Consider the following 23,083-nt stretch of genomic DNA (forward strand, 5'->3'; position numbering starts at 1 on the left):
CCCTCCCGGGCCCCCTCCCTGGTGGTGCCCTGCGTGGAAGGCCGGGGCAAAGAGTGGACTTGGGGATTAGTCTCTTTCCCAGGGGCAGGGAGGGGAGAGGAGAGCTGGGCTGCAGAGGACCTGCAAGCTCTTGCCTGCTGCCCCTCCCTCCCTGTAGCCCCCAGGAAGGGACTCAGGGTCCCCGCTCCTGACCTCACCCTGGGACTTAGTATCTTTTGTGGCATTCCCCACAGACTCCTGCGCATCTCTGCTGTTCCCTCTTCCTCAGCCGCTGATGCACCTCTAGCCCAGGGCAGCCCCTACCCCATTCCCATGCCCCCAGGACTTAGCCACCCCAGGGCTGATGAAGTTGACAGCAGCTTAGCGCTGGAGCTCACTCCTCTGTCCCTCCAGCATCAAGAGGGCTGGGGGAAGGGAGGGATCAGAAAAGCCACCGCTCAGGCTGGACCTGACTGGGGGGGCTGGAGCCTGATGTAGCCACCCTAGCCTTAGCTGCCCTAGCCAAGGATGGGAGGGTGGGCCGGTGGGAGCACACACAGACTTTGGACAAACTCATGCACTCGTGATTGGACAGATCTGGGTTCTTCCCATCTCTGAACCCCACTCTGGGGATGAGCCATTTGCTTTTTTTGGTCCTGACTTTTGGGAATCTCTCCAGGTTGCCCAGTCCTGGGGGCCCTGAGAGGAGCAGCCCCAGCCCCCCATGCAGTCCTTCTTGGGACCCTCTATGTAGGAGAGAGCTGATGCCCTGGGACCCCCAGCCCACCCCCTCCTCTGCCCTGTGCCCTCCTGCCTCACCTGCCCTCTGCCCTAGCTCTGAACTGGCCTCCCAGGCCCTGCCTTCTCAGTGCCCTTCCCTCCACCTGACAGGTCTGGCTGAAGGTCACTGCAGTAATTCCATACCCAGCTGTCCGGGGCTGCCGCCGCCACTGCCGCTACCACCGCCACCTTATCAGCTGCTGGGTTTCTGTTTCACTCCCTTTTATTTCTGGGCATATTGTGTTCGATAAAACCCTTTGCTTGTAACACCGCTGGCAGCGCTCCCAGCTGCTCCCTCCCGTGTCCCTTCCTCTCCTCCCCCACCTCTGTGCTCCAGTGGCCTCACCCTACCCCCTCTTCCTCCCAGCCTTGTCCCCTCAAATTCCAGGGGAGGGAGGTCAAGCCACCTCCTGCAGAGGTGTGGGAGAATGCCCACCTTCTAGGAGAAAAGTCCAGGCAGGGCTGCCGGGCCCACCCTGCGGCCCCCTCCCACGAAGGCCGGTGCCCCCACTGGGCCAGGCTGGAGGGCCAGGGCAGCCAGGCCCAGGTAGGGCTCTGGTGGAGTCACTGTGCCCAACTGGTTCTGCTAGTTCCAGCGGCCAGCAGGGAGGGGCGTGTGCTGGGGCGGGCTTTGGTGCGTATTATTTCCCATCTTGACTCCACCGCTGGGGAGGCGCAGGCAGGTCTGAGTCACTAGCGAAGGGGAGGGCTAGAGTTAAACAAGTTGTGGCCGTGGCATCCTCACAGAAAGCCCACGACCGGCTGGACGGAAAGACAGACAGCAGATAGAAGGTAGGCAGTGCTCTGGGCCAGGCACGCTGCACCTCGCCTGCGCCCACAGGACCCCATCCTCTGAGCCCAGGCTCTCCCAGGCACCCGGGCCCTGGCGAAACCTGCCAAGGCCTGTGGGGCTGCTTTGAACTGAACCCAGCGTTGGCAGGGCTGGGGTGGAAGGAGTGTGGATTCGGGCGGGGGGAGCGGGATGGCCTCCTGAGTCCTGCCTTCTGGCAGCCTGGGGACCAGCTGGGGCACAGCCAGGCTGGGGCTAGAGGGTGGAGCTGAGAAGTGCCATCTCCATGGGCGTTTGGCCGGGTGGGAGTGGAGGGTGGGGAGGGGTTCATAGATGAGGTGGAGGCTCTGCAGGCCCAGGGTGTGTGTGTCTGTGTGTGGGGGGGTGTGTAAGCGCGCATACACCTGTACTGGTGCTGGAACAATGGCGGTAGCCAGGGGATTCCGCTTTTGGTTTCTGATAGGGCCTTGGGAGGACCTTCCTCTGTTTTGGGCCTAGGTTAGCTTTCAGCAGAAAGCCTAGACCTGAGGGCTAGGGACGGAAGTGGCTGGTCCTGACCCTCCCTCTGCTGGGGTACCAGAGGGTTACCAACTGCCCAGGGCCTTGAGGGTTTGGAGAGCCCAGACTGTCCCTGCCCTCAGCGAGCTTCCACTCTGGCTGAGAAGGTGGACTGAGACAGAAAAACAATCAGATGAATTAATTACCAAACTGAGTGACATGGCAGTAAGTATTGGATTAGTCTTCCGGAGACCTAGGTGTCAGTCCCAGCTTGCCACCTACACGCCGTGTTTCATGGGCAGGTCACATCCCCTCTCTGACTCGAGTGCTCTCACGTGTACATGGGGGTGGCAGGGGTGAAGTGGCCAGACCTCTGCGAGGTAGCCTTCCCCAAACACTCCTCCCTCTCTGGCCTCCCGGCCCAGCTCACAGCATTTGCTCTGAGCTGCCCTTCCTGGCCTTGCTGGGCCACTCCGCCCCCTTCCCTTCGGGTCTCAGATTTCAGCTCAACCACCACCTCCTCTAGGAAGTCTCCCCTGATTTCCTTTGCTTGGGTCTCCCTGTGCTCCTCTGCACTCCCACACTGGACTGCAATTTTCTGGACATAGTGTCTGGCTCCAAAAAGGTCTCCAGGAAATGGGTGTTGAGTGAATCAAGCTACAAAAATTAACAATATGAGAAAAGAGGAAAGTGAAGGAAGAAGCTGGAAAGGATAGGTCTCAAGCTAGAGCCTGGCAGAAACGCAGAAGGTAGCCGAGCAGAAGCATGGCCAGTGGGCAGTCCTGGGGCTGCTGTTAGATCCTCCCTGGGGCCGTATACTTTCTGGGGGGCCTGCCTGGGGTCATCCTGGGCCCCCACTTATCAGCTCTGTGACCTTAGACAGGTTGTTTTAGACTTCTCTGAGCCTCGCTTTCCCTACTTGTGAATGGAGATAATAGCATCTTTGCGGTGTGATTGCGAAGATAGATGAATATGCAAAATTAGACTTGCCTGCTGAATAAGTTAAATAAGAAGAATAATAAGTGCCCGCTGAAGGCTGTTCCTGGCAGCAGGGACACTCTGGCTGGGCCTTATTTTGTTGGTTGGTGGCTGAGTGACCAGTGCATTGAGGGCCACTGCCCCTGAGTTCCAGACCCTCTCTTCTTCAGCCCCATGTGGAACCCAAGGACGCAGCCGCCCTGCTGAGAGCACGGCGGCCCATCCTTCGAGACCGTGACCTCCAGACGGTGGCCCTCGGCCCTCCACCTCCGGCAGGGGCGGGGGCTGCCCACCTGCGAGTCCCCAGCCATGACGACCTCTGCACTGCGGCGCCAGGTGAAGAACATTGTGCACAACTACTCCGAGGCAGAGATCAAGGTGCGCGAGGCCACCAGCAATGACCCCTGGGGCCCGCCCAGCTCTCTCATGTCGGAAATCGCCGACCTGACCTTCAACACAGTGGCCTTCGCCGAGGTCATGGGCATGCTGTGGCGGCGGCTCAACGACAGCGGCAAGAACTGGCGGCACGTGTACAAGGCGCTGACGCTGCTGGACTACCTGCTCAAGACGGGCTCCGAGCGGGTGGCCCACCAGTGCCGCGAGAACCTCTACACCATCCAGACGCTCAAGGACTTCCAGTACGTCGACCGGGACGGCAAGGACCAGGGCGTCAACGTGCGAGAGAAGGTGAAGCAGGTGATGACCCTGCTCAAGGACGAGGAGCGCCTGCGGCAGGAGCGGACCCACGCCCTCAAGACCAAGGAGCGCATGGCGCTGGAGGGCACGAGCATGGGCAGCGGTCAGCTGGGCTTCAGCCGCCGCCACGGTGAGGACTACGGTCGCCCGCGAGGCTCCCCCTCCTCCTACAACTGTGAGTGAGCCCCGCATACAGAGGCCGGGATGGGGAGGTGGCCTGAGTTTGAATCCTGCCGCTGCAACCCCAAGCCATGGTTAAGAGCACTGACCTCAGAGGGATGCCAGGATTCCAAGATAAGGAATGTAGCACGCAAGGGACAACACTTGGCATGCAGTCGGTGCTCAACAAGTTAGCTCAAAGGAAAATGCTGTTACATATTTGTTATCATTGTTAGTTAGCTGTCTGATAGGACGGCGTGGTGGCAGATGCATACGCTCTGGAGTCAGACAGCGCTCTTTATACCACCCTTTCCAAGCTGTGTGACCTGGGCAATTAGCTCCCTGAACCTCAGTTTCCTCACCTGTACAATGGGGACAAGCTCACTTACCTCTGTTGTTTGATTGGAGAATGAAATGAGACCAGGTCCAGGTCTTGGCCCTGCGCCGAGACACGTGGCATTCCCCTCATCCCTCCACTTCGGGCACTGCCTTTGAAAATAAGGGCGGCTGCTGGGCAGTGCCTGACTCTCTGTCCCTGGTGGTGGGGTCCCCCTGATCTGAGGAATACTCAGAATGGCCCTTTTTTCATGCAGCCCTTGACAGCTTGCCAAGGGCTTTGAGGCTGTGACCTTATCTGCCTGGAACCTCCTGCCCTCCTGCTCCCCTTGGCCCCAAGTAGGAAGAGTCCGAGCGCTGGAGTCATGGGACCTGGGTGCAAGTCCTGCTCCAGGACCCTGGCCAGGGCCCCTCTGAGCCGTCTGTGCATGCTAAGGGGGCACTGGAGTCTGCACCGCTGGGTGGCCCAGTGAACTCACAGTGCCCAGCACACTGCCTGGGCCACGACGGCCCTCGGCTGCCAGTTGTTCCTCTCCCCTCAGTTCCCCTCTCTGAGCCTCAGCTTCCAGGCAGGCAGAGGGTACGGGAACCGGTGGGTACTGGTGTGGTCACAGAGCCACGATGGTTGTTGCAGCCTCCTCCTCATCCCCCCGCTACACCTCTGACCTGGAGCAGGCCCGGCCTCAGACGTCAGGAGAAGAAGAGCTGCAGTTGCAGTTGGCCTTGGCCATGAGCCGCGAGGAGGCCGAGAAGGTGAGGGGCTTGGGGGGTGGTACGAAGGGGACCCCAGAGGAGAGAGAGGTGCCTGTGGGCCCCAAAGCCTGACTCCTGCCCCCAAGGACAGCACAGGGCCTGTCTGTGTCCTTGGCTTGGTCACAGGCAGGGACTGGCTCCCGCCTCCAGCCTCTCCGGCTGGAAAGGGTGGTGCATGTGCAGCTGGGTGCATCGCGTGTCACAGGGGCCTGCTACTGCCATGTGGCAGACGCGGGTGAGTGTGCTGACAGACACGTCCCTAAGAGACACTGGGACTTACTGCCCCCCATCAGGTGTCCTTTTAGGGGAACAGGGATGGTCTCCGATATCATCTTCTCTGCCATTACCTCTGTGGATCCGGGAAGACCAGGCAGGAAGTAGCTGGGCCTCACATAGCAGGGCTTGGGGGGCTCTCAAGGAAGCCAGAGGAGAAAGATCAATCTTGCTGACCTGTAGAAAGGCATCTCAGATCCAAGCAGGGACAAGGCCACACCCACGCTGCCGTTTGGCGGACAGTATTTCTCTCCCCATCCCCGTTACACGGCAGGCTATGCTGTCTTTCTCACCCCAGGGTGGGAGCACTGGGCCAAGTTCACCCTCTCTTCCTCCCTCACAGCCAGTTCCCCCAGCCTCCCACAGGGATGAGGACCTGCAGCTGCAGCTGGCTCTGCGCCTGAGCCGGCAGGAGCACGAGAAGGTAGCGGGTAGGGGGCCGAGCCTGCCCGGGCCTCCCGTGCTGGTGCTGGTGGAGGTGCTGGTGGAGGCGCTATAGGCACTAACAGGCTCCCCGCTGCACCCGGTGGTCCTGCTGCTCCTAACCTCTCAGCTGCCCCCACCCTGCATTCTCTCCTTGACTCCAGCCTCGGGTGCTCAGGCTCCCCCAAGTCCAGCCCCAGCTGCTCACGCGCCTCACTCCTCTGTGCCTTCTGCAGGAGGTGAGGTCCTGGCGGGGAGATGACTCCCCCATAGCCAATGGCACAGGGGCCACTGGCCGCCACCGGCAGGACAGAGAGCCCAAGAGAGAAGAGAAAAAGGAGGAGGAGAAGCTGAAAACCAGCCAGGTAGGGAGTACGCTGGTGGGCGTGGGCTGCACAGGGCCTGGGAGGTGAGATGAGTTAGTATTTGCAAAGTGCAGAACAGTGCTTGGTATATGGTAAGCGCCATTTCAGTGCTTATCACATGAAAATGGGGGCTGCGGGGTGTAGCAGCCCCTGGTCCCATATCGCATGGGCTGGTGACTGAGCTGACAGAGAAGTAGGATGCAAAAGAATCCCAATCTGAGAGCCCTGGACTTTTGAACACTGACTTGATGGCTTGGGGCACATCACTGTCTTGGCCTGTTTCCTCTTCTGCATGGTGGGCTTGCTGGACAGTTCCAGCGCTGACATTCTTACGTGATACTGCCGGGCAGGACTAGGGTGGGCTCAGGCACACGGTGCTGAAGACACCTTGGGTTTGTATACCTCCTTTCCAGGAGGGGAGAGTGGATAACTGCTGATAATTGCACCCTCCCAAGCTGTCCATGCTGCCCCTGGGGTGCCTGTCTCCTTCCTGCCCATGTTCACTGTGGCCAATTTTTCTTGGACACTGACCCGGGGAATGAAGCTCGTTGTAAAAAAATCTGACTTTGCCGTTGTTGCCCCCTTCTGCTGGCCTGGATTCTACCCCAGCTCTGCCTTTCCCTGGCTGTACGACTTCCGGCAAACCCTTTCCCCTCTCCGGGCCTCAGCTGATTAATCTATAAAATGGGTACATCACCTGCCCTACCCACCTTACAGGTTTGTTATGAAAATCAGGCACTACATGGATAAGGAAACAAACTGTCAAGCAGTGTACAGAGGTGACGGGTCATTAGTAGATATTTGTGGAGTGAATAAAGGAGAGCACGAGCTGTCGTCAGGCTGACAGGTCAGGGCCTGCCCTCCCTCTGGGCCCCGCCCACTCCTGAGCCTCGGCTGCCTCTCCCCTCCACAGTCCTCCATCCTGGACTTGGCCGACATCTTCGTACCTGCCCCGGCCCCGCCCTCCACACACTGCTCTGCTGACCCATGGGACATCCCAGGTGGGCACGGAGGGCTGCAAGAGGCTCCCAGGCTGGCCCCAGGGAGCCCCTTCCTTCCCAGTCACTTGCTGGCAAAGTCACTCACTGAAGGTCACTGGGCAAGTCACTCATTGCCCTGAGCATCTGCTGTCTCCAGGACATGGCTCTCGTAGTGAGGGCCAGGGGAGCACGTTTAAAAAGCCCAGCTCATGAGAAACTCAGCATATGTTCTCTTGCTGCCCTCACTGGCTTAGCCTGTCTCGGCCTGAGAAGGTGGCCTGAGTCGCCTCTGCCTGGGGATCCAGGCTCCTGGGCTAACTTGCTGAATACGGGCTCCAGCTTGCTGGGTGGTCCCGAGTCGGCAGTCCAGCTATGACATGGATCCCACGCCTCCCAACTAGGGCGGGGCAACTGGGAAGGGCCTGGACGAGGGATTGGGTGGGTCTGGGATCGTGTCTGTGCTGTTCCCATTTCAGGTCTTAGGCCAAACACAGAGGCCAGTGGTTCCTCCTGGGGGCCTTCTGCAGACCCCTGGTCTCCAGTCCCCTCAGGAAACGTCCTGTCCCGAAGCCAGCCCTGGGACTTGCCTCCTATGCTCTCCTCCTCTGAGCCCTGGGGCAGGACCCCAGTGCCGCCTGCTGGACCCCTGACCACAGACCCCTGGGCACTGAACTCTCCCCACCACAGACTTCCCAGCGCTGGGGCTGACCCTTGGGGGGCCTCCATGGACACATCTGACACACCTGGTAAGTACAGGGCCTGAGGGTGTCGGTGAGGGTCCAGGGGCCTTCAGGGTCCCCTTCCTTCCAGTGCCAAGGAGGGCAGCAGATCCTGTCTGTGTTAAGAGGGCCATTTCCCTGGAAAGGGGTCAGACCAGTGCCTACTCTCTTTGCCAACACATCTCTCCCTCTTCTCATCTAGCTCTAGGTGGTACCTCGACCTTTGACCCATTTGCCAAACCCCCAGAATCCATGGAGACCAAGGAGGGGCTGGAGTGCGCCCAGGCCCTGTCCTCAGGGAAGCGCGGCAGCCCTGTGGGTGAGCAGGAGGCAAGGGGACCACGAGGTTCGGGAACAGGGTCCCCACCCAGCGGGGCCTCTGCCCTCTTCCCCCCACGTGGGGGGCCAATCTGTCTCCCCACCAGTGAGCTCTAGCATTTCTCTTCCAGAGCTGGACCTGTTTGGAGAGCCTAGCCCCAGTTCTAAGCAAAATGGCACGAAGGAGCCAGACGCCTTTGACCTGGGCGTGCTAGGGGAAGCGCTAACCCAGCCCGGCAAGGAGGCCCGAGCTTGCCGCACTCCTGAGTCCTTCCTGGGCCCCTCGGCCTCTTCCTTGGTCAACCTGGACTCGTTGGTCAAGGCGCCCCAGGCGGCACAGACCCGGAACCCCTTCCTGACAGGTAGGACACCCCCCACCCCGTCCCTCGACGCTGGGGCCCCAGCTCTGCATGCCCTAGAATCTTACTCTTGTTCCCCATCCCGAAGACCCTCCCTGCTCAGGGCTCTGCCCCGGCCCGCGCCAAGCCCCGCCCGCTCTCATTCCAGGTCTCAGCGCTCCGTCCCCCACCAACCCGTTTGGCGCGGGCGAGCCGGGCAGGCCGACGCTGAACCAGATGCGCACCGGGTCGCCGGCGCTCGGCCTGGCGGCGGGCGGGCCCGTCGGGGCGCCCCTGGGCTCCATGACCTACAGCGCCTCCCTGCCCCTCCCGCTCAGCAGCGTGCCGGCCGGCGCGAGCCTCCCCGCCTCGGTCAGCGTCTTCCCGCAGGCCGGCGCCTTCGCGCCGCCGCCCGCCGGCCTCCCGCAGCCGCTGCTGCCCACGTCGGGTTCGGCCGGCGCCCCGCAGCCCGGCACCAACCCCTTCCTCTGAGCGCCGCCGCTCGGTCCCGCCCGCGGGCCTGCTGGCGCATGCGCGCCGCGACTCCGGGTCCGGGCGGGGCGGTGGGGCGTGTTGAACACTGCTCCAGGCCTCGGCGACCCAGCCCTGTGGCAGCTCCTGAAGCTGGAGACTGGCGACGTCCTGGGAGCTAGAGACCGAACGCCCCCATAATAAAGAAAGACTGGAACCCTCGCCTTCAGCTCTCACCAAGTGGACTTTTTGCGGGGCGTGGCAGCCGGGTCTGGACCACAACAACGCGATCACCGGCTGCCGAGGAAACTACTGCTTCTCAACTTGGGGCGCAAAACTGCTCCCACTTCCCGTACAGCTCCTTTCGACTCCCTTCACCCTCATCCCCCGACAACTTGACAACTTGACACCTTCGCTTTCAGATGCTCCTAAGCTCTCACTCATTGGTCATTTCATTCGTTTGTCACACACAGGCACTGGAGGTGGCCTAAAGCAAGGGACCATAGGCTTTTGTTCCCATTTATTGCACACTCATTATGTGCTAAGCACTTGGGCTGATCAATTCATTTAATCTTGCAACATCTCTCTGAGGTAGATAATATCGTTACCTGCATAATTTGAGAGGCCCAGTACAAAATGAAAATGCGGGCTCCTTGTTCAAAATTGGATTAAGAATTTCAAAACGGGGACAACAGAGCATGAAACCAAGCACAAAGCCCTCCGAAGTGCGGTTGCACGGGTCTGTCACTCTTGCAGCCAGCATTGCTCCCATTTTACAGGCGAGGACACCCAGGCTCGGCGGGGTTAAGTGGCAGCTCAAAGTCACAAAGCTAGCGCGGAGTGCAGCTAGAACTCAGAGTCAGACAGGGAGCTCCCAGGCTGGACTCCAGACTTAACTAAGCAAATATTGAGCGACTGCTGTGAACAGAGTGCTGGGCTGACCTGGGAGGGATCCAGGAGTTGCTAAGCCCACAATCTCCAGGAGCTCAGAGCTGGGCAGGGCAGGCAAGCCAGGGGTATGTGATGGCTGTGGCACCAGGCGGGTACGGGAGCTTTGTCCTACTGAGTCACCTTAAATCCAGCTCTACCCTCTGCCCCCTTCATCAGGGCTGGCAAGAAACTCAACCATGCAGAGGAGTCCGAGCCTCTTGGGGGTTTATGTGGGGTCTGGGAAACCAAGGATGGGGGCAGAGCCCGTTACTTCATCCAGGGGGGCCACCATGGCCACCCTCACTCCTTTTCTACCCAGTGCCCCTGGTCACTGGGCCACTGGACACCGATGTGTCCTTAGTGCTGAGGGTCTGGCTCTGCAGGCAGCCTGCGGCCCTTCGCAACCCCCTTTCAGGGTGCCGTGGGTAAATGGTCTGTCACGGGCCATAAACGCCAAATTTCGTGTGTGGGGTGGGGGAGACACAGACTATTCTTCCTGGTGGGGGGGGAAGGGGGTCCCACAGTGGCTATGACAGACAGAATGGACAAGAGCACCTGCTTAGGAGCCAGACCGATAGGGTTCAAAACTCTGCTCCGAGGTGTGAACTTCATAGTAACAATAGTCACTTAGTAATAAGTGGTTATGATCCCTGACCTTGAGTAAATCGCTTAACCTCCCTGTGTCTGTGCCTGTTTCCTTATTTGTCAAATGGGATGGAGAGTTCCTCCCTTATGAGGCTGCTGTGTAGACGCTCCCAGGCCAGTGTCCAGTCAGCCCAGGGCCCACCCTCTGCAGACACTGACCGTGAGGAATGAACCCACCCTGGTTTTGCCAGGCAGTAGCCAGAGTCCAGCCCCCATCTGCCTTCTGCCACACCCAAACCTGGAAGCTCCCCTCCTCCTTGGTCCCTGATCCATCCTTTGTGCCTCCCCCACCCAAGCCCTCTTCTAAACTGGCTCTCCCCTGAGGACCCCCCGGGGAGCTATTCCATCTCCCACAAAGAAGAGGTTGGGAGTCTTGCTTCCTGTAGGTACTTCCGGACCATCTTCCTCCTCATAAGACCCTTCCTCCTTGGAGGCCGGTGCCACTGGGTTGTCCTGCCTCCACCCTGCCTGGGGCTGTCACTCCACCTCATTCTTGGGATGCTTTGGTCTTGGCACATGGTCTTCTCACCCAGCTCTTACCTCACTCCTTTTCTACGTCAATTTCAGGTGACTCCATTATCCTAGGAGATGACCTCTGTGCCCCTCAACCTCTCGGCTACCCTCACCCATGGTCACACTTTGGGGCTTGTCATCACCCCAGATTCTTGTACATTCAAGGCAGCTTCCAGTTCTCTGAGCTTAACATCATCCCTTCCAGCCGGAGCTCCTACTCTGGAGCACCCACCAGAACCCCCCCACTGTGGTCCCCCACCCCCGGCCCGTCTGCTAACCCTTCTGACACCGACCGCCCCACTCTCGGAACCCTGTGGTGTCAGCCATCTCTTCTCTCCTCGGCAGCTTCAGTCACTTTCTCTCAACCAAATCCCTCCTGTCGATATGGTGTCCTAGCTTCCTCCATCTTGAAAGTGTGTTTCTGTCCTTCCCCCCACACCAGGTGCCCGTCCTTTCCCCCCCCCTCAACCCCCTCTGGTTGGCTTAAAGCCCTCTGCCTGACTTCACTGGGACAACGCCCGCCAAGCCCACCTGTGGGGACAGGGACCTTTCTCTGTCCCAACCTGGTTGGCTTCTCAGGAGTCTGACAGTGTTGACACTCCATCCTTTTTACACCCCTCGGTCCCCTTGCCTCTGGGTGCCACCCTCTCTGGCTTTTCCCTCTGTACACTGGCTGGTCCCCACCTGTGTCTTTCTCAGGCTCTCTCAAGCCCAGACCTGGGTCCTCTTCTCTGCTCGCTGCAGTCTCCCGCCAGAGAACTCCCCGCACCCACATTGTCTCAGTGCTACAGACCTCTGAATCCCTCTCTCCCGACAGCCTCTCCTGTGTGCTCCAAGCCTTGTCACCTCTGCCTCCGTGTGCACATACTTGAAGGCACCACAAACCAACAGGTCCAAAAATGAACCTCATGAACCACCCCCCTCTTCAGAAAATGGCCCCACCTGCAACTCAGCCTGGACACCCCACTCTTCCTCATTGCCGGTCCTGACAATGTTTCCTCCTCCCGACCTCCAGCCCCACCCCCCGCCATCTTCCCTGGGTGCTGCTATGACCTCCTAACTGCCCCTGGCTCCACTCTCGCCCCCTTCTCCCTTGGACATCCAGTGGGATCTTTCCAAAGTGCAGACCCAACCAGGTCACTCTCCTGACTAAAGCCCTTCAACAACATCCTTCTCTCATCAAAAATCTCCTTCTAGCTGGGCACGGTGGCTCACGCCTGTAATCCCTGCACTTTGGGAGGCCGAGGAGGGAGGATTGCTTGAGGCTAGGAGTTCGAGACCAGACTGGGCAATGTGGGGAGACCACAGCTCTCTCTAAAAAAAAAAAAAAATCCCCTTCTGACAGCTCATAAGTCTCTCCAAGACCTGGCCTCTGCCCTGCTCCCCAACCTCCTAACCTCATCTACTGCCTGTTTTCCTTCTTGCAATTCCTCAGCCCTGACTCACTGACATGCCACAGGACCTTTGCACATACTGTTCCTTCTGACTTCTTCCCCACACTCTCTCATGCTCCCTCCAAGTTCCCTTCTCTCATTCTCTGTAGCTACTATACAAATGTGATTTCCTCAGGGAGGCTGTCATCCCTTAGCCCTTCCAGCAGATCATGTCCCTTATTGTTATACCCACTCATGGCACTTGTCAAAGCAGGTGGCTGTATATTCATTTGTATGGCTGTTGGGTTAGCTTCTGCCTCTGTCAACAGACTGTGGGCCACATGAGGGCAGGAGCCTTGTCTCTCTCCGCTCACTACCGTACACCCCAGGGCCTTGCAGAGTGGTAGGCGGCAGACAATAAACATTGGCTGACTGTAGCAAATGAGGCAAGTGTGGAAAGTGTACTCAGGGCATAAAATTGGCTCACCATTGTTATTCAGGGACGGCTTCCTGGGGTGGGTGGGATTTGAGCAGGTGAGATAGGGCTGTGCAAACCGGAGCCTGCTAGCTTGTGGACCTGGACAAGGCATGCCTTTGGCTCCGGCCTCGTTTCTCATTTGTAAAATGGGCAAGGGGTGGACAAAATGAGCTGAGGCTCTGGCATGGCATGGCCCTAGCATCCCGCAGCCCTTCCTATTCCCATCAGGAGGGTTGTCCTCCCGCAGGCAGGATTTTAATGGAGTTGAGCCCAGCCGAGTTTCACGCACACACTTGCAAACCTGGGCTGTCTGGTCTGCAATTCCCCACTATGCCACCGGGCGGCGCTCGGAGACCAGCCACGCAGTCCCGAGCCTCGGCGGTGACCCGCCCGCGGCTCTGTAGGGGCCCGGCCCTCCCCTCGCAGCCTCCTGCCCTTCCTTCCTGTCCGCGGCGTCCCGGACCACGGCGCAGAGCAGCCATGCTGGGCGCGCGAGCCTGGCTGGGCCGCGGCCTTGTGCTGTGCCGAGCCGGGCTGGGCCTCGCCGCGAGCCGCAGGTACGGGCAGGCGAGCGGGCCGCGGGGCGCGCCCTGCGCCTGCGGGGCCCCGTGGCTGGTCTTCCCAGAGCCGTCCCCAGTGCCAGCCTGGACCACCCCTGCATGCTTGGTCCTCGCCCCACCCCCGCCTCCGGTCTGCTCCCGCAGCCTGGCCCCTGCAGGAAGGCCCCCCTTGCCCCATCCATCCTGCTGCAAGGCTGGCTCCCCAAGGACTGTTCTGACACTGCCTCCAGGAAGCCTTCCTTGCACCCCGATGCTGGCCCAAGGGCCCTTCTCCAACAGCATCCTGTGTCCTGTCACTGTCCTTTATTGCTGCCCAGACTTGTCATTATTTAGGTCTACCCTGAAGCGCCAGCCTCCCAGCCGCCCTCCCAGGCTGAACTCCCTGAGGTCAGGGCCTGTTTCGGATTCCCTAGGTGTCCTGGTGGTCAGGCACAGGACCTGGCCCTGCAGAAGTGCCCAGCAGGTGGCCGTTGAGTGAGGGAGACTATGTCAGTCTTCCTCTGGTTGCCCCCCACCCGGTCCAGTCCCAGACCCTACTATTCTTGGCCTGCGCAGCCACCAGCAGTGGGCAGCCTTCCTGCCAGGTCAGGCACCCAGGCCTGCCAGAGAGACGCCTCCCCGCAGCCCCCCGGGGAGGGGCCCGGTTGGGGGAGAGAACGGAGCCCCAAGGACCATTCTGCCCATTGTGACCCGCCCCGACCTCACAGTCATTCTCCCCACGGCCAGGGGCCGAGAAGTTGGGGGAGACTAACCTGGCAGGGAGCCCCCAATGAGCCATCTCTCCTCACCCCCCCAAAAACACAAGGGGGAGCACAAAGGCCACAGTCTCCCCCGTGGCTCAGAAAGGTGGGTCTAAGGGGGGCTGGGGGCTCGGTGGGGTGGGATGGGCACCAGGGGCCTGGTGGAGGCTGGGGGAGGCCCCGTGCCTGTGTGACCCACTGGCCTCACCAGGGGTAGCTCCTCCCGGGACAAGGACCGGAGTGCATCGGTCAATAGCTCAGGGCCCATGCCTGCTGGAGGAAAAGGAAGCCGGCCCAGCTGTCCCCCGTCTGCGCCCCAGAGGTCCCCCAACCGCCTGATTAATGAGAAGTCACCGTACCTCCTACAACATGCCTACAATCCTGTGGACTGGTACGTGCTCTCCTGGTGCCCTCCCAAAGCAGCTGGGGTCCGGGGCTCCTCCTCGACCCCCCGGTCTGCTGAGGGATGCCCCACTTGCTGTGTCTAGGTACCCCTGGGGACAGGAAGCCTTCGACAAGGCCAGGAAAGAAAACAAGCCAATTTTCCTTTCAGGTAATGTGCCCGCCTTCCCTGGGCTGGGGGAGGGTCCTCTGGGCTCCGGGGGCTCCCAGGAGAGTGAAGGTCAGGACCTGTTCTGGGTAGCTGGGGCCCCTCGGCTGGTCCCCAGCCCATCACTGGCCCCCGACCTCCCCCTGGCCCCGTTCCAGTGGGGTACTCCACCTGCCACTGGTGCCACATGATGGAGGAGGAGTCCTTCCAGAACGAGGAGATCGGCCGCCTGCTCAGCGAGGACTTCGTCAGCGTGAAGGTCGACCGCGAGGAGCGGCCAGACGTGGACAAGGTGTACATGACGTTCGTGCAGGTGAGCGGTCTTCCCACGCGAGTGTGTGCGCTGCTCGCGCTCCGGGGGCGGCTCCCCTCACGCCTGCCCCCTCTCCCCCAGGCCACCAGCAGTGGTGGGGGCTGGCCCATGAATGTGTGGCTGACGCCCAGCCTCCAGCCCTTTGTCGGGGGCACCTACTTCCCTCCCGAGGATGGCTTGACCCGAGTTGGCTTCCGCACAGTGTTGCTGAGAATACGGGAGCAGGTGGGTGTGCATCGGGGAGGCGGGGACCTGGGCGGGGGACGAGGGGACAAGGGCCCCCAACCCAAGCTGACCCCCAGGTGTGCCCCCACCTCCCAAAGTGGAAACAGAACAAGAACACACTGCTAGAAAACAGCCAGCGTGTCACAACCACCCTGCTGGCCCGGTCGGAGATCAGCACGGGTGACCGCCAGCTGCCGCCCTCTGCGGCCACCATGAACAGCCGCTGCTTCCAGCAGCTGGATGAGGGCTATGACGAGGAGTATGGTGGCTTTGCAGAGGCCCCCAAATTTCCGACACCAGGTCAGTGTCCCCATACCCACCTTACCACAGGCCTTCTGATTCTTGTCCTGGTCAACGATTTTCTGACCCCTGGCTTGGTCCTGAGCCTCCTGTCCTCCTGACCAGTGACCTCCTTACCTCCTTAGCCTGTCAGTGACAACCTGACTTCTGGTCTTAGCAGTGACCTTGTGACCTTGACCTAGATAATGACCTTCTGACCCTTGGTCACTGACTTGGTCCTTGTGACCCTGGCTTGGCTAATGACTTTCTGGGCTCTGGTTTGGTCAGCAACTTTCTGGTGCTTTGTTTGGGCCAATGATATTCTGACCTCTGGCTTGGGCAGTGACCTTCTGTTCTCTGAGTTGACCGTTGACCTCCCAACTCCCAGCCTGTCCAGAGACTGCCTGTTGGGCGCACTCCTAGCCCCGACCTGGCCAGAGGCCTCCTGACCGCCCGGATGTGCGCCCGCACTCCCCTGTTCTCTCACCCATGTGTTCTTGGTGCCCCACAGTGATCCTCAACTTCCTGTTCTCCTACTGGCTCAGCCATCGCCTGACCCAGGATGGCTCTCGGGCCCAGCAGATGGCCTTGCACACCCTGAAAATGATGGCCAACGGGGGCATCCGGGACCACGTGGGGCAGGTGAGGGGGCTGGGTGTTCTCTGGAGGGGCAGTGGGAGGCAGTGGGTGAGGCAGAAGCTGGGAGCAGCCTCTAGCCCCACGTCCCGCCTGGCACAGGGCTTTCACCGCTACTCCACGGACCGCCAGTGGCACGTCCCGCACTTCGAGAAGATGCTCTACGACCAGGCACAGCTCGCAGTGGTCTATTCACAGGCCTTCCAGGTGACTGTGGCTCCTGCTTAATCTAAACCCCTAATTCCCTCCTGAATACCCAGTCTTCCCTCCCCATTGTCCTGGGAGAATGTCGCCCCCACCCCCACGTCCCTAGGCCGCCCCAGTGACCTCCATTTACAGCCTCCTCTGTTCCTCTCCTCAGATCTCTGGCGAAGAATTCTATTCTGATGTTGCCAAAGGCATCCTGCAGTATGTGTCTCGGAGCCTGACCCACCGGGTGTGTGTCCACTGAGGCAGGCGAACCTGGCTGGGGTAGGGAGGGGGTTGGGGTCTCCCCTGCCCTTTAGGCTGGGGCCAGCGACTCTCCCTCCCCACAGTCTGGAGGCTTCTACTGTGCTGAGGACGCAGACTCGCCCCCAGAGCGGGGCATGCATCCCAGAGAGGGCGCCTTCTACGTGTGGACGGTCAAAGAGGTCCAGCAGCTCCTGCCTGAGGCTGTGCCGGGTGCCACCGAGCCGCTGACCTCCGGCCAGCTCCTCATGAAGCACTACGGGCTCACGGAGGCCGGCAACATCAGCCCCACTCAGGTGAGGGCTTCTGGGGACACGGGAGGAGGCCGGAGCCTGCCCAGCCTGTGGGCGCCCCGACAAAGGCCGTTTTCCGCAGGACCCCAAGGGGGAGCTGCAGGGCCAGAACGTGCTGACTGTCCGGTACTCACTGGAGCTGACCGCTGCCCGCTTCGGCTTGGACGCGGAGGCCGTGCGGACCTTGCTCAATGCGGGGCTGGAGAAGCTCTTCCAGGCCCGGAAACACCGGCCCAAGCCGCACCTGGACAACAAGATGGTGGCCGCCTGGAACGGTGGGGCAGTGTGTCTGAGGCCCCTTTTGTCTGTCAGGCACCTGCTAAATGCTAATGCTTCCTTTCTTAGGTTTATTATCCTCAATTTGCAAAGGAGCAAACAGACTTAGGGAGCTTTAGTAGTCTGCCCAAGGTCACACACAAGGGCCAGGAATGCTGACCTGCCTGGCTCTGGGGCCCAAGCTGTCTGTGCTCTACCCTACTGCTCCTGAGAGGTGTCCGGGGCCTGAGGTGTCGGGGTGGACAGGCCTGGAGGGCCCTGGCCGTCTTCTTACCACCACTGGTCTCTTTTGCCTCCAGGCCTGATGGTGTCCGGCTATGCTGTGACCGGGGCTGTCCTGGGCCTAGACAAGCTGGTCAGCTGTGCCACCAATGGTGCCAAGTTCCTGAAGCGGCACATGTTTGATGTGGCCAGTGGCCGCCTGATGCGGACCTGCTACACCGGCTCAGGAGGGACCGTGGAGCACAGGTGGGGGGCCGGGCAGACTGACTGGGGGGTGGGGGGAAGGAGCGGGTGGGGGGCTGGTCTCCCTGCATGTCCCCACCTGGCCTCCCCGCCAGTGGGCTCCAGTCCTGGCTCTGCGGGTGCTTGCTGTGACCGAGCTCTCAGCCTCCCTGGGCCCATTTACTCATCTGGAAAATGAAGGCAGCTACCCAAGAGGGGCCATTTGGAGGGTTAAATGAACAAATGCATGAAAGGGGCCCTCTCTGTGAAAGGCCCTCTCTCCTGGGCCTGTCCCCACCCCCTCCCCTAATGCCTGTCCCCAGCAACCCGCCCTGCTGGGGCTTCCTGGAGGACTACGCCTTCGTGGTGCGGGGCCTGCTGGACCTGTACGAGGCCTCACAGGAGAGCGCGTGGCTCGAGTGGGCTCTGCGGCTGCAGGACACGCAGGACAGGCTCTTCTGGGACTCCGAGGGTGGCGGCTACTTCTGCAGCGAGGCCGAGCTCGGGGCTGGCCTGCCCCTGCGTCTGAAGGACGGTCAGTGGGGGTGTGGGGCTGGCCCGGAGTCCTGGCCCTAGCCGGGGCTTGGTTTTCCCCGAGGGAGGTGTAAGTGCAGTGTGGCGGGGAAGAGCTGGCGAGGGCAGGAGCCTCCTGGCTGCACGTCTCTGCTACTTATTAACCATGTGACTTTGGGCTGGTCTCGTATTTCTAAGTCTTGGTTTCTTAATAGGCAAAATGGAGCTAACGTTGGCACTACCTTACAGGGCTGGCGTAAAGATTCATTTAGCCGTTCTGTGAACACACTTGGCACAGTAACTGGCACTGTGGATTCAGGCATTAAACAAGGCTGACGTGGTCCCTGCCCTCATGAAGCTTACAGAACAATCTGGGAGACAACTATGTAACAGACAGTAATAATGCAAAAATGCACGCACCAGCATGTAGTTAAAACTGTGCTGTGTGCCCTGGAGAAGCAGGAGCCTCTACCATGTACCTGTCCCCTGATTACCCCCGTGCCTTGTCTGTGGTTAATGATCTCTCCCCCCCACTCAAATTTTAGCTCATCAGAGAACAGGACTTTCTGTCACTGCTCTGTCCCCAGGGTCTGGCCTGGCCTGTAGCAGGTGCGCGATAAATGTTAGCTGAGTGAATGAAAGGGCCTTGGGAGAGAAGTACAGAGGGGGCCCACCTTGGCCTGGGGGAGATCGGATTACACCTGTGACAGGTGTCATTTAACCAAGATCTGGAGGGCAAGAGGGGCCATGTGGTCACAGAGGAGCTGGGGAGAGAGTTCAGGCAGAGGAGCAGTGCCTGAGAGGTGGGAGAGGGCAGCCTGGAGGACAGAGGGGCAGACCGGAGGTGGGTGCCGAGGTGGGTGGGGCAAGATTTTAAGCAGCTCTGTGACCTGCTCTGGTTTAGGTTTAAGGAGTTCGCTCTGACCAATGGCGGAAAAGAGATGGGGCAGGGAGCAGGGGGACCCTTAGGAGGCCATCAGTGGTGTTCAGCCCAGGCAGGCATGGGCGGAGGCTCAGATGATGGTAGAGGGACGAGATGGGGAGAGGTGGTGGGATTTGGACCTGTTCTGGCCGTAGCCCCAGCAGGAATCAGGGATGGATTAGAAGTTGAGGATGAGGGACAAGGAAGGGGGTGAGGGTGAAGCCACTCTGGCTCGAGCAGCTGGGTGGTTGGGCAGAGTTCCCAGTGAGTTGAAGCCCGGGGACCAGCAGTGCAGCCTGGCACAAGCGGAGTTGGGGACGCCGGTGAGAGGGCAAAGCGTCAGTAACTGCAGGCGATGGTCTTCAACTCTTAGACTGACGGGGGGAGGGGAGGAGCAGTATGGGCAAGGCCTCTTCTGTGTGCCCCCTCCCCTGGGGCCCTGGACACAATGCTGGGGCAGGATCCTGGGACTCAGTGACCTTCCCTTCCCCGCACCCCCTGTCTCCCCACCCGCTGCAGACCAGGATGGTGCAGAGCCCAGTGCCAATTCCGTGTCGGCCCACAACCTGCTTCGGCTGCACGGCTTCACGGGCCACAAGGACTGGATGGACAAGTGTGTGTGCCTATTGACCGCCTTCTCAGAGCGCATGCGTCGTGTCCCGGTGGCGCTGCCCGAGATGGTCCGCACCCTCTCAGCCCATCAGCAGACCCTCAAGCAGGTGAGGGTTGAGGGCACTTGGGCTAGGACCCCAGCTAGGAGGGGAGCTGGGCTACAGTGTGGGCTGCCCCAGAGCTCAGGGGTGTGTGTGCACCCGCGTGTGAGGCAGGTCTCTGCTCTCTGCGGTGGAGCTGTCTGTGGGTCTGAGGAGACAGACCTGTGAGTGTCTGTCACTGGGGCTGTCGGAGTACGGGGCACAGGAGACTGGCTAAATATGGGTCCCTGGTGGCTGGTGGAGTATTTTTCTGTGTGTCTCTGTGTATCACTGTAATCATTCCTGTCCCTATTGTGTTCTTGCTGTGTGTACTCCTGGAGGTGTGTGTCTGGGTACCCGCTTGTGGGGGGAATGCTGGTGTGAGTGTCTGCAAGTGTGTGCCTGCCTGTCCGCATGTGCATGCCTGTCTGCAGGTCTGCCTGCTTGCATTTGCATGTGTGCCTCTGCGTCTGCCTGCGTGTGCGTGTGCATGTGTGTGTCTGGTGTGGTTTGTGTGATATCTGCCTCCATGTGGGCATCTGCTGTGTGCATTTGTGACTACTCTGTGTCTCTCTGGATGGATCTGTGTGCTGTGGGTCTTCTGTGTGTGTCTTCCTGTGTTTGTATCTCTGCCACTATGCATGACATTGCCTCTTCGTGTATTCTAGCGTGTGTGTGTGTGTGTGTGTGTGTGTGTGTGTGTGTGTGTGTGTGTTTTCCCACTTGCCAAGCATTAAATCTGATGTGGCCTCCTGGCAGCTGAGATGAGTCCCCATTCCTTCTTAGGGATGCAGGTGGTGTTGAGGGAGGAGGGAGGAGGATGGGGAGCCCTGGCTGGTCTGGGGCTCAGCCCCTCATCATCTGACACCAGAGTGACCTTTCTATTCCGGCCAGATCGTGATCTGTGGAGACCGCCAGGCCAAGGACACCAAAGCTCTGGTGCAGTGCGTCCACTCTATGTACATCCCTAACAAGGTGCCTGTCCCCATGTGCCCAACCCCCACCTCCCCCAAGCTGCCCTCTCCCCTCCTTGGTGCCCCAACATCTGTCCCCACTGAAGCCTTGGGGAGAGGTAACTTCCCAGCAGGCCTTGAGCCCCCGGGTGACCCTTTCCGCTCTGCTGCTACCCTAGGTGCTGATTCTGGCGGATGGGGACCCCTCGAGCTTCATGTCCCGCCAGCTGCCCTTCCTCAGTACCCTGCGACGGCTGGAAGACCGTGCCACTGCCTATGTGTGTGAGAATCAAGCCTGCTCCCTGCCCATCACTGAGCCCTGCGAGTTACGAAAACTGCTCCATCAGTGACTGCCCCAAGCCCCCTTGGGTTGGGGCAGAAGGTGGAGCTTCTCAAATGACCTGAGACTCAGGCCCTGAAGGGCCCTGCAGAACCTGTGGCCATGCCTGGGCACTCTGCCACCAGGTGATCTCGGCCATCCTCACTGCCTCCCTGTGGGCACCCACTCAACCTGGAATAAACCAAACAGCGTCCCGCGGTAACCTCAGGAGCTCAGCCTCACTTGTGAGGGAGGGAACCAGCAGCCCAGGCCCCATCTGACCCCTCTGCCTCCCCCCATTCTTCCTTCACCTCCCAGAGGTCACCAGGCCGGCCCCGCCCCCATCCATGGCCATTGCAGCCTGGGCGAAACTATGGTCAGGGGACTAAAATGAAGTACAAATGACCAGAGGTGGGCTTCGGGGTGTGGACTGGCCTGGGAGGGCAAAGCCCAATCCTCGCCCCCAGGAGATGCTAAGAAGGGCATCTGCCTCCCCTCCCCATTGTTTCCTGGTCTTGAGCCAGGAAAGGGGCAGGAGATATCTTATATGAGCTTTTATATTTCATGGAATGGTGACATTTGCACATGCCCTGGTACACTTTGGGAGGTGCTGTCATCAGGACTAAGACATCTCTTTGGGGGTATCCATCTAGCCCCCGCCACACCAGGATGGAAGCATGGCCTCCCTGCAGGAGGTCATATTGTCCATCCCTCTGTTGCCATACAAACTGGTCTGGGGAAAGAGTTCTCTTTCATTTGGAGCATCTGTTGGGTTAGAAGTCCTTCCCCAAATCTATCTGAGTCCTTCTTGCTGCAGAGAAAGCCAGTGCCTTCCTGTGACCTCCTCCTGACTGCTCATGTTGAGAGATGCTCTTGAGTCCCATCCTTGGCACACACATCTTCGCCGGCTCCAGAAATCCCATCTAGCTTCCACAGGGATTGTTTGTGTTTGGGAAGCATGTTTTCAGAAGGGCTGGTGTGGAGTGATGAGGCTGATGGGAGGGGAGCTGCCCCCTGGGGCCTTCAGGGGTCTGCTGAGCCCTGGGCATCCTCATAGCCCCTCAACCAAGCAGCACAGCCAACAGAGGCTGCTAGAGGCAAGGAGCAGCCGGATGGGGCCACTGCCTGGGGGAATGTCAGCCATGGGGAGGAGTGGAGCAGGAAGGAGTAGGGGACTGGATGGAGTCGCTCCCTGCACATGGTCACCCGCAGCCACACATGGTCACCAGGACCAGACTCAGCTGGGCAGCCAGACCCTCAGTGCAAGCCACCGGTCCATCTGGAGGGGATTAGAGCTCTGGCCAACGAGGTCAGCTGGCCCCATTCTAGCTGGCCCCAGTCAGCCTCCCCAGGAAGCCAGAGGGCTGGGCAAGTGGAGCTGGGCCTGGGAGGTGGCAGGGAGGGAGGATGGAGTGTGGTGAAGCACAGGTGGCCTTTTTGGCAGCCCCAGTCCTGGCTTTGGAATAGTCTGGGCAATCTACCAAGCCCTCTTGCCACTGTCATCCCATTGACCCTCATGAATGGGCTGCCGAGGGAGGTACCTTCATCCTCGTACTGGTAGATGATACTGGAGGCCCAGAGAAGGTGAGAGACTGCCCTGTGACTCCTCAGCACTTCTGGTTCCCTCTGGGGTCTTCAGGGTACAGTAAAGACCCCCCAAGGTTTCCCGCTCCCCAGGAGGCCCAGGCACAGCTGTGAAGGCGGGTGCACTTGGTGTCTTCCTTCCATCCAGTCTGCTCTGCTGCCCGGCATGCGCATGACAATGGGATTCTGTAAATGGGTTCAGAAGAAGGAGTTAGTGCCTTAAAGGGTTAGTTTTCCCAGGAGGCCTTGAATTTCTAAAGAGGGCAGGGCTCAACATAAATTTTGCTCAGATGTGGGATTTTAAAAGTCCCTGCAGCCTCCCTTCCCCTTTGCTGCCCTCCCTCTTGGGTGTGTGCTCCCTGCTCTCCCAGCAGCACAGCCGGGGGCAGGATCAGTGGGGACAGGCCATGAGGTGTGGGCAGTCACTTAAGTCATTTCATCTCTCTAAGCCTCAGCTTTCTTATCTGAAAAACGTGGGACCACCCACTCAGCTCTCAGGGCTGTGGGGTGACCAAATGGGGCAATGTGTGTATCATCCC

The 23,083-nt window shown here is 59.9% G+C and overlaps 2 protein-coding genes across 3 annotated transcripts; both read left to right on the forward strand.

The window, feature by feature from the left end:
• Positions 1-1,452: 1,452 nt before the first annotated feature.
• Positions 1,453-9,113, forward strand: EPN3 (epsin 3). Its single transcript, XM_012661824.1, has 10 exons — positions 1,453-1,551; positions 3,196-3,896; positions 4,851-4,969; positions 5,586-5,666; positions 5,902-6,030; positions 6,944-7,031; positions 7,487-7,756; positions 7,932-8,048; positions 8,179-8,409; positions 8,555-9,113. The coding sequence occupies exons 2-10, from the start codon at positions 3,335-3,337 to the stop codon at positions 8,875-8,877; spliced, it is 1,920 nt and encodes a 639-aa protein (XP_012517278.1). The 5' UTR covers positions 1,453-1,551; positions 3,196-3,334; the 3' UTR covers positions 8,878-9,113.
• Positions 9,114-14,120: 5,007 nt separating this feature from the next.
• Positions 14,121-21,183, forward strand: SPATA20 (spermatogenesis associated 20). 2 transcript variants are annotated; one of them, XM_012661841.1, is made up of 16 exons: positions 14,121-14,201; positions 14,307-14,486; positions 14,584-14,648; positions 14,804-14,958; positions 15,040-15,183; positions 15,282-15,483; positions 15,974-16,104; positions 16,201-16,305; positions 16,460-16,534; positions 16,635-16,844; positions 16,924-17,116; positions 17,417-17,585; positions 17,885-18,096; positions 19,516-19,715; positions 20,583-20,663; positions 20,821-21,183. In XM_012661841.1, the coding sequence occupies exons 1-16, from the start codon at positions 14,125-14,127 to the stop codon at positions 20,989-20,991; spliced, it is 2,370 nt and encodes a 789-aa protein (XP_012517295.1). In that variant the 5' UTR covers positions 14,121-14,124; the 3' UTR covers positions 20,992-21,183. The 2 variants fall into 2 exon arrangements, with proteins under 2 accessions (XP_012517295.1, XP_012517289.1); XM_012661835.1 differs by lacking the exon at positions 14,121-14,201 and having other exon boundaries at positions 14,312-14,486; positions 14,804-15,183; positions 15,974-16,305.
• The last annotated feature ends 1,900 nt before the right edge of the window (positions 21,184-23,083 follow it).

The sequence above is a fragment of the Propithecus coquereli genome, unplaced genomic scaffold (genome assembly GCF_000956105.1).
Source record: "Propithecus coquereli isolate 6110/MARCELLA unplaced genomic scaffold, Pcoq_1.0 Scaffold119, whole genome shotgun sequence".
NCBI classification, from domain to species: Eukaryota; Metazoa; Chordata; class Mammalia; order Primates; family Indriidae; genus Propithecus; species Propithecus coquereli.

What these genes read in the sequence shown, in the direction of transcription:
- EPN3 (XM_012661824.1), top strand. Translation starts at nt 3,335, where the DNA reads ATGACGACCTCTGCACTGCGGCGCCAGGTGAAGAACATTGTGCACAAC. An exon ending in GCCGCGAGGAGGCCGAGAAG is followed by an intron (nt 4,970 to 5,585) that starts GTGAGGGGCTTG and finishes CCTCCCTCACAG; the next exon opens with CCAGTTCCCCCAGCCTCCCA. An exon ending in GAAGCGCGGCAGCCCTGTGG is followed by an intron (nt 8,049 to 8,178) that starts GTGAGCAGGAGG and finishes TTTCTCTTCCAG; the next exon opens with AGCTGGACCTGTTTGGAGAG.
- SPATA20 (XM_012661835.1), top strand. Translation starts at nt 14,362, where the DNA reads ATGCCTGCTGGAGGAAAAGGAAGCCGGCCCAGCTGTCCCCCGTCTGCG. An exon ending in CAAGCCAATTTTCCTTTCAG is followed by an intron (nt 14,649 to 14,803) that starts GTAATGTGCCCG and finishes GCCCCGTTCCAG; the next exon opens with TGGGGTACTCCACCTGCCAC. An exon ending in CCCCAAATTTCCGACACCAG is followed by an intron (nt 15,484 to 15,973) that starts GTCAGTGTCCCC and finishes GGTGCCCCACAG; the next exon opens with TGATCCTCAACTTCCTGTTC.